General features: G+C 38.4%; 1 protein-coding gene across 2 annotated transcripts in view; it reads left to right on the forward strand.

Annotated features, from left to right (window-relative positions):
* Positions 1-13,713, forward strand: part of WDR45B (WD repeat domain 45B) — an 83,991-nt gene that overhangs the window by 13,085 nt on the left and 57,193 nt on the right. The window contains exon 2 of one of the 2 annotated variants that reach the window (XM_044671688.1): positions 7,105-7,179. In XM_044671688.1, coding sequence (XP_044527623.1) covers positions 7,105-7,179 — 75 coding nt within the window. Of the gene's footprint in view, positions 1-7,103; positions 7,180-13,713 lie in introns of those variants that run through there. The other variant, XM_044671689.1, reaches the window with a different exon arrangement.

Here is a 13,713-nt window from a genome sequence, read left to right on the forward strand (position 1 = left end):
ATTCTGCCAAAGGAGCTTTTCCAAAGAGTAATAGAACTTGGGGGTTTTATATACTTTTTGCGGAAGAAAGGACTGGGAAGTAAGATTTATTAGCTTTACAGTCAACACAAGGAAATGAAGAGTCCAGGGCTGGATTATCAGGGAGAGGCTGATGCTGTACAATGGATACAAAAAGTTGATTCCAGCCTGGGTCTTAACTACCTGAGGGAGGCCACTGATACAATGGGAGAAACTTCAAAAATACAAAAAGGGTATTTAAAAAAATTTTGTATTTAAAAAAAAATACAAAAGGGTATTTAAGATTTAATTATGTCAACTAATTCTACCCATGCTTAGATCATTAGATACTTTAAGTTTATTGTTCAGTTGGTCTGGAACTTCCTTTAAGGGGAGTTCCCAAGGGATAGGGCAAAACTTGGGAGATCCAAAAACACTGTATTATCACGCCAAACATATTTCATATTTCCATATTATTAATTTTTGTAAGTGAATAATCTTGTAATGCCAAAACCCCAAAATATATCCCCAAAAAGAAATGATAGACCATATGTTTTCATCTGCATTCCTACTCCCAATAGTTTTTTTCTGGAGGTGGATAGCATTCTTTTTCCTAAGTCCCTTAGAATTGTCCTGGATCATTTTTGCTGATAGTAGCCAAGTCTATCACATTTGATCATTCCACAGTGTTGCATTTACTGTGTATAATATTCTCCTGGTTCTGCTTATTTCACTCTGTATCAGTTCACCAAGGTCTTTCCAGCTCTTTCTGAAATCATCCTGTTCATCATTCCTTATAGCACAATAGTATTCCATCAACCTCATATACCACAATTTGCTTAGCCATTTCATAGTTGAGAGTCATCCCTTTACTCTCCAATTCTTTGCTACCACAAAAAAAAAGCGACTATGAATATTTTTGTACAAACAGGTCCTTTCCCATTTATTTTATCTCTTTGGGGTACAGACCTAGTAGTGTTAGGCCTGGGAAGCCGACTGAGTATAAGAGCTGATAAAAACAGCAACACCTAATGAATGGCAGGAAAACCCCCAACAGGTAACATCTGTTAAATTGTAGGAAGACCCCGACCAGTAACATCTGGTGAATGGATGATAGGAAGCATGTGTTAACAACCAGCACTCGGCTCCCCCCTCCCAGTTCCTGGAACTGTATATAAGCTGGCTAGGCCCCTCATTCTACGTTCCCATTTTGCCTTGGAGGCTGTGGGACCCAAGGTTGAGCTTGCAATTATTAACTTAGAAAAAACACAGAACTATTAAATAGCCATAAAGCCACTTTTTAATCAAGGGAAAGGGGGAACAGGGCTGATTAGGCCTCCCAACAGAGCTGAGTCTGAGGATTGAACTCTGCTTCCCTCTGCTGTCTGACCCCCTGGGAGTGACACCAAGCTAGATGACCACTCCAAGGAACAAAGGAAATTGGGGAACTTATATACCATTTGGGAAGATCCAGGGGCTGGGGAAGATGATTGACATTATACTAGTAAGGATGGGATTTACAATCAAGCTTGGGAAAGGAATCCTAGCCAGAGTGCTAGGGTGTAAGGGAAGGGGCTACTTACAATGGATACTAAAGGATGGTCCCTGCCCAGGTGTGTCTTCCTGGGAAAAGGTCTTTGATACTATGGGGAAGACTACCTAAGATAAAAAGGGTATTTAGCATTTACCCCAGGGTCCATTATTCATTCTGCAACTGCTAGCCTGAGATTCCCTTCAGGGTGGATTCTCTTTGGAACTGGGAGCCCGGAATAAGCACAAGCTTTGGGGGTCTCCAGCCTACAAGCTATTTCTAAACTTGAGGTTCATCAGATCTCACTAAAGCCACTAGTTTGGAGTCTCTAGATTCCACATTAACACAATAAAACAGTACCTCTTGCTTTTACATTATTTGGTGTTCCTTCTAATTTGGGAAATCAGAACCGGGCTGAACAGTAGTAGTATTACTCTGGATCAAAAGATATGCATTATTTTATAGCCTTTTGGACATAATTCCAAATTGTCCTCCAGAATTTTTGGGTAATTTCATAACTCCATCAGCAATGCCACATTTCCTATTGGAGACATTTTAGTAGCTTTATAGAGGATGCATTGGACAAAGGAGAAGTTGTAAGAGAGGAGTCCATTCAGGAGATTGTTTAAATAGTTCATTTTGAAGTAATGAAGGTCTGTTGATGGTCAGGTGATTATGTAGAGAAAGGAGACAGATGCAAGAGATTTGCTTAAGAGAATTATTAAGATGACAAATATAACGGAGGGAAATTTTCGAAAGGAAAGAGGGAAGGATGATGTTAAGTTTGTGAACTTGCCCTTAGAAAAAGGAAAGTTTCAAAGAGTAGTGGGATTAATGAGCTTTGTTTGTTTGTGGTTTTTTTTTTTTTTTTAGGCTTGATGAGTATAAAATGCCTGAGACATACTGGCAGTTAGGGGAGATGGACAACTGGCAGTTAGTAATAGAAACTTGAGGGTCAGAGTGTAATTTACAGTGGGAATTCCAGGGATGGAATGATTTTCCTTAATGAGGCCGCTTCTGTGGGGTACTATAGTTCCCTGGTGCTAAACTCATAGCTGGGAGTGCATTCTGAACCAGATTAAAATGTAATTGAGAAATGTTTAACAAAATAAATTAAAATACAAGATAATACAGTTAATTTAAATGTAATTTGTACCCAACATGCTGGGATCTGTCAGAAGTGGGAGCCTAGAGAAGAATGAATGGAGTATGGTCAATGGTATCAAAGGTTTCAAAGAGGTCAAGAAAGATGAGAATTGAGAAAAGGCCATGAAATTTTGCTTGCAGCAGTGAGGACCCAGTTGAGATAAGATAATATAAATTCATGTTGTACTTAGTTGGCACAGTTGTATGAATTTCTTTAGTTGTGTTTGGCCTTTCCCTTGTTTGAAGACAGAAAACTTATTCTGGGTGAAGAGAGCCAGGAAGAAGAGAGAAAAGTAACACTTTTAGGTTCCCATTGAGCAGAGCAATATCTTACAACTGAATGGATGCTCTAGTCTTGGCCATGATGGCTGGTTTTGAAGGCTTCTCCTATTCGTTTTAGCCTACTTTACTGCAACTCACTCCATCAGTGCCCAGATTTTTCCTCCTTCCTTCCACTCACTTTGATCTAATCCTTCTTGCTGCTACTTACAATGCTGTTTCATCTTCTTTCTTTGTGCCTTTGCACTGACTGTCCCATTGCTTGGAATGCTTTTCTACCTTACCTCTACCTCCTAGAATCCCTTGGGCTTTCTTTAAGCTTCAACTCAAATGCCAGCCTCTGCAAGAGGCCATTCCTGGTTCCCCCTAACTGCTAGTTCCTTTCCCATACTAGTTACTTCCCATTTACTTTCTTTTTCTTTTTTTTTTTTTTTTTTAAAACCCTTAACTTCGGTGTATTGTCTCATAGGTGGAAGAGTGGTAAGGGTGGGCAATGGGGGTCAAGTGACTTGCCCAGGGTCACACAACTGGGAAGTTGCTGAGGCCGGGTTTGAACCTAGGACCTCCTGTCTCTAGGCCTGACTCTCAATCCACTGAGCTACCCAGCTGCCCCCCCATTTACTTTCAATGTATCTATATTCATATTGTCACATATATTAACATATAAATACATCACATATATTTGCATATAATAATATATGAAGCACATATTTAAATATGCTTCTTGTAGGCAGGGACTTTTAAAAAATCACCAGTGCTTAACTCAGTTCTTGGCATATAGTCAGGGCTGAGCCAACAAGCATTTTTTGTTATTATTATTATTACTACTACTACTACTAATATTTACATAGGTTTCCAAAAAGCTTTACATATATTATCTCATTTAATCCTCATAACAACATTATTATTCTCATTTTACAGGTGAGGACTGTTATGAGTAAGATTAGATTAGGTGGTTATTAGGTATTGATTATATATTGATTAGGAAGTACCTAGCAGGAAGGAGCTGGAGCTGGGAATTCCAGGTTGGAATGAAGGAGGAGGAAGTCTATGTGTGTTCTGTGTGTGGACTCCATTAGGGGTAGGCAAAAACTGTTGCCAGCCTGGGAGACCTCAGAGCAAAGGACACCTTGCATCCTGTTTTCCCCTGGGATCCTGTGTGGTGTGGCATTTAAGGAAAGAACAAGAGAAGAGGACAGTGCTTCAAGCAAACCCCTTACTGCTTGGTTCCTGAGACAACTGTAGCTCCTGGCATCCAGACATCATCAGTAATCCACTGATTACTGTGAGAAATCCCAAAGCCACAAAAGCCCTAGCTGTACTCAAGCCTGGCAGGTTCCAGGTGTGAGGCAGAAACCCAGAGACTCCAGTATAGCTCCTTGGGCCCTGTTAGTTAGATAGCTTAAATTAGTGTAGTGAATAAGTCCTTCCCTGTCCCTTTGGGTTTTGTTATTAGGTGTTAAGATTTTAGAGGAGTCATTCCTATTCCTCCTTTTAGTTGTTTCTAATTAAAAACCAATTTCACCTTGTTACCTTGTCAGTTAATTCAAGAACTCTGGCCAGAGTGACAGTTGGCTGTTATTTTTTCAGTTGGGAGTGGTGTAGCTGTACAAGACTTCAGTGATCAGTTTTAGTCTCTCTTACATGAGAGTGTTTCCACAAACCCCATAGTTGATTTTAATATCCCTGGTGACCCCATTACTTATATTTTCCTACAGGACTGAGGCACAAAGAGGATAAGTGACTTGTCTGAGATCACACAGCTAGTGAGTGTCTTAGATGGGATTTGAACTCTGGCCTTATTGACTCCAAGCCTAGCACTCTTTCCATTATACCCAACTGCCTCATTTAACCCAGTGCTGAGTGCAGAAAAGGGCTCCCAAGAAAAATTAAAAACAATTCCTGCTCTCAAGGATCTTGCATTTTAATGGAGAAGATGAAAAATAATATAGAGTAGCTGGAAAGTCACCTTAGTGGGGCAGACACTAGTAGATGTGGGGTTTAGGAGTGGTTTCCTGTAGAAGGTGGCAGTTGAATTAAACTTGGTCTTGAAGGAAACTAGAGATTCTAAGAGGAGGAAGTGAGGAAAGTGAAATTATACAGAGATATCACAGACATGTAGGAGCAGTAAGTAGGCTGGTATAGCTGCATTGAGTACTGAGTAAATATTTGTTGATTGGTTTATAGTTAACTCCTGATCGAATTGGGGGTTCTTCCAATGTTTTTCCATTATAAGTAATACTTCTTGATTTTTAAAAATAGTCTTTTGATAGTATTGTAGCATATATGGCAGATATTCTCTCAACCTCTACACTGACAGACTGGTCTCTTACTGCACAGCTACATTCCATACCCTGCTTCCCCCCACAAATTCCAGGTTAACCCTAAGTAGTTAAAAGAGTATTTAATTTATAGCTCATGAGCTCCCACTGGTATTTTTATTGCCATGATTGTCAGTTAATATTAATTTGTCAGACCAAGTTAGTGTTAGAGGGAAACTTAAATAAAAGATTAATATCATAGACAGAAATACTGAAGTCAGAAGAATGAGTAGGTTAAGGGGAAAGTCCAATTTCTAATGGGTTGAGGACATTATAGTGGAAAGAGGTGTTAAATTTGCCTAGGAATTATTTTATTCAGTCATCAAGCATTTAGGAAATATTTAATATGTGTCATATACTGTCCTAAGCATTGAAGATACAAAGAAAGATAAACAGTCCTTTCATACAGAGCTTATATTCAAATGGAGACTATACAAAAAATTTTATAGTCAAAAGACATGGAGTTGAGAGTGAAGGTTGTGTACATATGCACACATATTTTAAACCCTTACCTTCTGTCTTAAAATCAATACAAATGTATTGGTTCCAAAGCAGAAGAGCAGTAAGGGCTAGGCAATGGGGGTTAAATGACTTGCCCACAAGTCACACAGCTAGGAAGTGTCTGATGTCAGATTTGAACATAGGACCTCTTGTCTCTAGGCCTGGCTTTCAATTTCCTGAACTACCTAGCAGTTCCCTAAGAAATATATTGAAGAGATTAAAGTGTAGGAAGACTGGAAGTGCAGAAAGCTTTGACTTTAAAGGTCAAACAGGTTTTTATATTTGAGCCTGATGGTAATAGAATATTGAATAGAATGGATGATGTCAAACCTATGCTTTAGGAAGATCTGTCTGGCAAATGAATGGAGGATAGATTGTAGTGGGGAGAGCCTAGGAGCAGTCCAGGTGTGAGATGATAAGGGTTCCTACCAACATCTGCATGACTGGAGTGATGTGGATTGGAGAGAAGGAATGACATATATGAGGGATGTTCTGAAGATTGAAATGATGAAACTTTAGCAATAGATTGGCTAAATGCTGTATGTGTAGATGAGTAGAGGTTGATCTTGATGTTGTTGAACTCAACTATTGAACTCAACTGTTGAACTTTTTGATCCAACTATGCCATATGCCCCAAAAAAGATTCAAGAAAGAGATCAGGGGCCCACATGTGCAAAAATATTTATAATAGTTCTCTATGTTGTCAAAGAATTGGAAACTGAAGGAAAGCCTATCAATTTTGATGTTAATGTGATGGAATATAATTGTATTGCAAAAAATAATGAAAGGGCTGATGTCACAGAAAACCTGGAGGAAGAATTATATGAAATAATGGAGTGAAGTGAGCAGAAGCAAGAGTGGAATTTATACAGTAACAATAGCATAAAGACATTGAACTTTGAAAATGTCAGGAACTCTAATCAAATATTTTATCACCCGATAATTACCTTGATTTCAGAAGATTTTCATGAAATTGTCCACTTGATAGAGAAATGATTAAACTCAGAAGGTATATAGTGAGACAATTTTTTGGATGTGACTAATGTGAGGATTATACTTGTGTGTGTGTATTTGTAGCAGGGCATTTTATTTCTCTTGCTTTTCTATATGAGGGAAGGGGAGAGATAGGAGAGAATGCTGGCTAATTGTCTTTTGAAAAAAGTTTAATTTTTAAAAAAGTTATGAACTGAATATTTGAGAAATTGAATTCCAATTTACTCTTTTAAGATTCCTTCATTTTTCAGATTCTATATCTATTCTGTCTTTTGGGTATGATTTGATTAATGAGTAATCCCACAAAATATGTCTCTCTTTTATTTCTTGCTCTAGGTTGTTTTGCATGTGGGATGGAAAATGGATTTCGAGTCTACAATACTGATCCCCTAAAAGAAAAAGAGAAACAAGGTGAGGAATATGTGCCTTGAATTCCTTTCTCCCTCCATTCTGAAAATCTTTTCTTGGTTCATATATTTCCCTAGAATCTTTTTAAAAAGAAAATGCTTCCACATCTCCTTTGTGAACCTAGATGGAACATTAAATTAATTGTGAACTTTAATGGAACATTGTTTCTGCTCTTAAAACCCTTTAACATCATCTCCCACTCTGTTCCTTTCCCCAATCTCTAAAAATGACATTGTTTCTTCCTTGCCAGAGCTAATCTTCCATATGTGCCCTTTATCCTATCTCCTCCTAACCTCTCCATATATTCTGACTTTAATCATCTCTTTCCTTTCTATGATCTGAAACCCCTTACTGAAACCCTAATTTCTTCTCTTCCTTCAAATATGCCCTAGAATTCCCCATCCTATCAAGCTGTCATCATACTTTGCTTTTTTTCATCCAAACTCCTGGAAAAAGTAATTTACATTCAACTGCCTTCATATTCTTTCTTATTTCACAACACTTTGCCAAAACTTTTTTTTCTGACCTCATTATTCAACTGAAACTGAATTATCCAAAGTTACTTGTAATCTTTAAAAAAAACAACCCCAAAACAAACCCATTACTTTCTGTCTTAAAATGGATACGAAGTGTCATTTCTAAGGCAGAAGAATAGTAAGATTTAGGCAAGGGGGATTAAGTGACTTGTCCACGGTCACACTACTGGAAGTGTCTGAGGCCAGATTTGAACTCAGTAGTTCTGTAAATCCCACCTCAGTTTTCTCTGTGTTTTAATACTGTTTTTATTGCTTTTTGGACATTTCAAACTATATGTCCTGAAGATATATCTCAAATTCAAAACATCCAAAATGGGGCCCCTTATTTTTCCCTCCAACCTTTTCCCTTTCCAAAATCTTAATATCGTCAAAGGTACCACCATTATTTGACTTTGCGAGTTTCATAATCTTGATTTTTTTTTCCTTTGCTCATTCTCTCTAACCCTAGATATCTAATCAGATAGCTAAATCTTGCTGTTTTTACTGGCATAGCATCTCTCGTATCTGACTCTTCTTACTCACATGGCTACCACCTTAGTTCTTGCCCTCATCACCTTTTGCCTAGATCAGTGATGGGCAAACTTTTTAAAGATGGGGCCAAAGGAAAGGAAATGCTCATCTGTCAGTCTGTTTCTAAGGCAACTCTTTTGACATTTCATTGTATTGTATCCTATTCATTGTATTCGTCAGATTAGGAATAATATTGCTTAGCCAGATAGAACATTTCATGGTGCTGCATCTGGACCGCGGGTGGTAGTTTGCCCATCACTGGCCTAGATTATTGTAGTGGACTTATGATTTGGTTTCCCTGGTTAGTCTTTCCTCAGTTAAATGTGTCCTCTACACTGCTGCTAAATGATTTTCCTTAAGCTCTGATAAGAACTTGTGACTCTCATGTTGCCAATTCTAATAGCTCTAGTGCCTCTGATAAAATTTAACAACTCTATTTAGCTTTTCATTTCCTTCATTCACAACCTTGACCCAACCTGCTTTTTCCCTTTCGGTGCCCTGTGATCCAACCAACTTAAAATTTTTTTCTGTCCATCATAAATTATACTCTATTTAGGATCTCTTTGCCTTTGGGCCTTCCCCTCTCACCTATAATTCATTTCCTCTTTATCTCTGCTTCATAGAATTTTTCTCTTTAGAGCACAGCTAAAGTATCACCTTCTGCATGAAGTCTTCTTTATTTTCTCACTGCTAATACCCTCCTTCTCAAACTACCATTTTATATGAATACAAACAGCTTTGTATTTATTCTCTTTATTTTTATTATATCTCATGTTTCAATGTAAGCTCCTAATGAATAGAGATTGTTTCATTTATTGTATTTGTATTCTCAGTACCTTGTATTGTCCCTCACACTTAGGCTTCTCAGTAAATGATTGTTGATGGTTAAAACAATCTGTGTTCTATTGACCTGTCTTGTACTATTAAAAAAAAACAAACTTATTTTCTGTTATAGTAACAACTCTTAAGTCAGAAGGGGAAGGACTAGGTAAATGGGATTAAGTGACTTGCTTAGGATCACATTGCTAGAAGGGTCTGAAACCAGATTTGAGCCAGATGCTCCTGACTCCAGGCCTGATACTCTATCCACTGTACCACCTACCAGTTCTCTGATCTTATTCTATTAAGAACGTTACTCACAAGCTTTGATAATTTTCAATGCAGAAGGCACCTCCTTTTATCCTATTACTTGTAATATTTTAAGTTTTAATAGTTAAAAATAGCTTTTAAAGCTCAAGACTACTAAGATTTTGGGAACAATCTGTATAATAATATTCTTGAATCTTTGTAGTCTTTGTTAGAAGGAAAGCCTAGACTTAACACTTGATTTTTATTTTTAAACCCTTACCTTCCATCTTGGAATCAATACTGTGTATTGGTTCCAAGGCAGAAGACTGTTAAGGGCTAAGCAATGGGGGTTAAGTGACTTGCCCAGGGTTGCACAGCTGAGAAGTGTCTGAGGCCAGATTTGAACCTAGGACCTCCCATCTCTAGGCCTGGTTCTCAATCCACTGAGCTACCCAGCTGCCCCCTTTAACACTGATTTTTAATGTTGCTGTGAAAGCAGTACAGTGGCATTCTAACATATAGCAGCATTAAAGAAGATCATGAACTTGTATAGAGACCAAATGAAATTTAATTTTTATGTACATTCAGTAAATATATTGATTGTTAGAATTGGTGGTGCCCTTGAAAGAAACAGGGAAATTCACAAGAGGGACAGATTTTGGGGAATAGGTAGTGGATGTAATTGGGGCAGTTAGGTGGCACAGAGGATAGAGAGTTAGGCCTAGAGTCAGGAAGACTCATCTTTGTGAGTTCAAATATGTCCTCAGACATTTACTAGCTGTATGACACTGGGCAAATCACTTAAACCCTGTTTGCCTCAGTTTCTTCATCTGTAAAATGAGCTAGAGAAAGAAATTACAAGCTACTCTAGTATCTTTGTCAAGAAAACTCTAAATGGGTTTACAAAGAGTTGGACACAACTGAACAACAACAGTGGGGAAAAAGAGAATCTCTTCTTTCTTCCTTCTGGTTTACTATACCATTGAGCTACATGTAAATAGAGAGACTTAATCAGGAAGAGATAAACAACACACCCTGGCAGAAGTGATAGCCATTTGAGGAAAGGCCACTTTGGAGAGGATAACCCTTGTGGCAGAAATAAATGCTGACTAAGGACTCAACAAAGGCACTTTCCCTTGAAGCCCAGTTGGGAATTACACCTGAAGGGAATTTCATAAAGAGAGAAAAGGACTTTCAGTAACTAGAAGCTGTAAATTAAACCTTTGATATGTGTTCTTAAAACAAGTTACTTAGCCTTGTTTCCCTCAGTTCTTCATATGTAAAATGAGTATCAAATGAAATACTTTGCAAACATTAAAGTGCAATATAAATGCTAGCTATATTATTGTTGGACTATGTAAATAGCTTTTGCAAATGACCATCTTGTATTGTAAATAGCTTTTGCCAGTAGCCATCTTATGCCAACTGTAGCAAGAGGGGTTTCTGATTTTAGAATGCCCAAAGCTGACATGAGACAGTGGAAGACCGTTGGAGCACCCCTATAAATAGAAGATCACCCCAAGGCAAAGGGACTCAGTTGTGAGTTAGGTGGGTGGCAAGGGTGTAAGGGGAAAAGCTCTCCACTCAAACCCAAAAGCTTTACCACAGACTTGTGTTAGCTGTCTCATTTTAGAGATCTGTTACTTAGGTCAACCTAAGTTGCAGTCCTGCAATCTGAACTATATTTGATCATCATCAACTATAATATTCATCAAAACCATCAAGAAAGTCATCTCTGGGGGCAGCTGGGTAGCTCAGTAGATTGAGAGCCAGGCCTAGAGGAGGGAGGTCTTAGGTTCAAATCTGGCCTCAGACACTTCCCAGCTGTGTGACCTTGGGCAAGTCACTTGACTCCCATTGCTTAGCTCTTACCACTCTTCTGCCTTGGAGCCAATACTCCAAGACAGAGGGTAAGGGTTTAAATAAAAAAAAATAAAAAAAAGAAAGTCATTTCTGAAGATCAACAGCTATTTATATCTAGCCAAGTTTAGTTTTGTTATCTATATAAAGATAAAAAATAATAAAGGCTGATATATAGAAATTAGTATTTTAATTAAAGCCATGCTGATAGATAAAGTCATTAGACCACACGCTTGTAAGAATTTAAAACTGCTGCCCCAGCCATTATTGTTACCTCCTGTCTCTTCCTGAAATCTGCTAGCCAAGAGAAAGTTCCTCCTCATCCCGGAGATTTAAACTGTCCTCTGCGTGGAGACGTAGGCATCCCCACGCCCAAAGAACCAGAACCAGAAACCTGTTGGACCACGGGAAATGTAGTTTGATAATTTCCACGTGTCCATAGAAAATACATATATATACTTAAAGATGGCATCTCCCAAATTTCACTTTTACATCTAGTAGCTGAATTAGGCCAAAGGTTACCAAGCCAGTGTGGCAAAATTCTTTTCAAAGGCTCTTTCCAAGGGGATCTGCCTAGGTGTTATCAATTAGTTTTTAGTTTAGCTTAATCCTTTAAATCTCTATCCTCACTCCTCATTCCTTGATCCTCACACCCTCAAGATATTCCTGATAACTTTAGATTAAAATAGTTACCTGTTATTGAGATCTGCTCTAGTCTGGTCCATCTTCTCCAAGAAGTTTCTCACTGTATAGCTTGACAGTTGTAATTGATTCCCTGGCTGGGGGATTACTCTGGCTAATCATCAACTCTTGCCTGAGATTAACTCCTAATCAGTTCAAGAGCATCTGTATCAATTCACAGTCAGATCAATATAATCAATATTCCATCAAGAAGATACTAAAATATATATCTTCAAAGAAACAGGGGTTTTGGCCTGTTTTCAGTTAAGAATTCTAACAGTGTCAGCCTTCTGACCCTCCCCAGAGGGAAATGCTGTCCAGCTGTTGAACAGAGAGCAGCCTGGTGAATATTAGCCTAACAACTATACAGTCTAATGCTCTTTTTGTAATTAACAAAACAAATATAATGAGATATCTATATCTTAGTTCAGTTGTCTCCAAAGTAGGGGTAGAGAACTCATTAGAGAGTATGCCTAGGGGTATGTGATCAACCAGTTAAGAGAGTTAGTTGAAAGGTAGGTTACATGCCAACTTCTCCTAGATAGTTAGGAATAGGGTTAATCTTTTTTTTTTTTTAAACCCTTGTACTTTCGGTGTATTGTCTCATAGGTGGAAGAGTGGTAAGGGTGGGCAATGGGGGTCAAGTGACTTGCCCAGGGTCACACAGCTGGGAAGTGGCTGAGGCCGGTTTTGAACCTAGGACCTCCTGTCTATAGGCCTGACTCTCACTCCACTGAGCTACCCAGCTGCCCCTAGGGTTAATCTTAACACAGCTGTAACTGTCCTTATTCCCTAATGCTACATCTCTTCTCTTTACTGTGGCAGTTGTTAAATGCCTTCCTTTTGAGGCTGGTGTCTGCATCTTAGGTTAGTGATAACCTAAAGGATTCACTACCCAAAAAGCAAATAAGGTTGTGTTTTGTTAGGGTTCCACAGCTGTTAAGTGTCTTAGGCTAGAATTTATAAATATGAAAAATAATTAAGGCTGGTATAAATATATATATTAGTATTTTAATTAAAGCCATGCTGATAGATAAAGTTATTAGACCATGCGCTTGTAAGCATTCAAAACTTGCCGCCTAGCCATAATTGTCTCCTGTCTCCTCCCAAGTCTGCTGGCCAAGAGGATCCCACTCCCTCCTAACCCAGGAGATATATACTCTTCCCTGCGTCAAGACGTAGGCCTCCCCACGCCCAAAGAACCGGAACCGGAAACCCGTTGGACCACGGGAAATGTAGTTTGATAATTTCCCCGTGTCCAGAAAATACATATATATATATATATACACTTAAAAATGGCATCTCCCAAATTTCACTTTTACAAATTGAACTCAGGGACCTGTCACTCTATCCACTGTCTTTTGTAGCAACTTGTGCTCCCCTTTCCACCTTTTTTTCTAATGTCATGTTGGAAGCAGAGGACACATAAAACTGAGTACTATTTTGTATTTATGTTTCACCTGTTTTTGGCCAAAGTGATCAACTAATGGGCAACTTAAGAGTTGTTAACTTCATTTGTAGCCAGATGGTCCTTGTATATCAGAAGTCATATTGTTTAGATATTCTTAATATATTTCTAACTTGGTATAACCTCTCAAATCTCATGCTGGCATGGTTCTTTTTTTCTTTTTTTAAACCCTTACGTTCTCTCTTAGAATCAGTACTATATATTGGTTCTAAGACAGAAAAGTAGTAAGGGCTAGGCAATGGTGGTTAAATTACTTGCCTAGTAGGAAGTATCTGAGCTGGCATAGTTCTTGAGGCCACACTCTCCTTCATATCTCAGTGAGGCTTTGGATAGATGGTAACATGTATGGAAGTGAGGGGTTGGCAGCTTTCATTGGATGTGGGAGTTAAATGTTAGGATATGTACATACGTGTG

Source organism: Gracilinanus agilis, chromosome 4, assembly GCF_016433145.1.
Source record: "Gracilinanus agilis isolate LMUSP501 chromosome 4, AgileGrace, whole genome shotgun sequence".
In the NCBI taxonomy this organism is placed as follows: Eukaryota; Metazoa; Chordata; class Mammalia; order Didelphimorphia; family Didelphidae; genus Gracilinanus; species Gracilinanus agilis.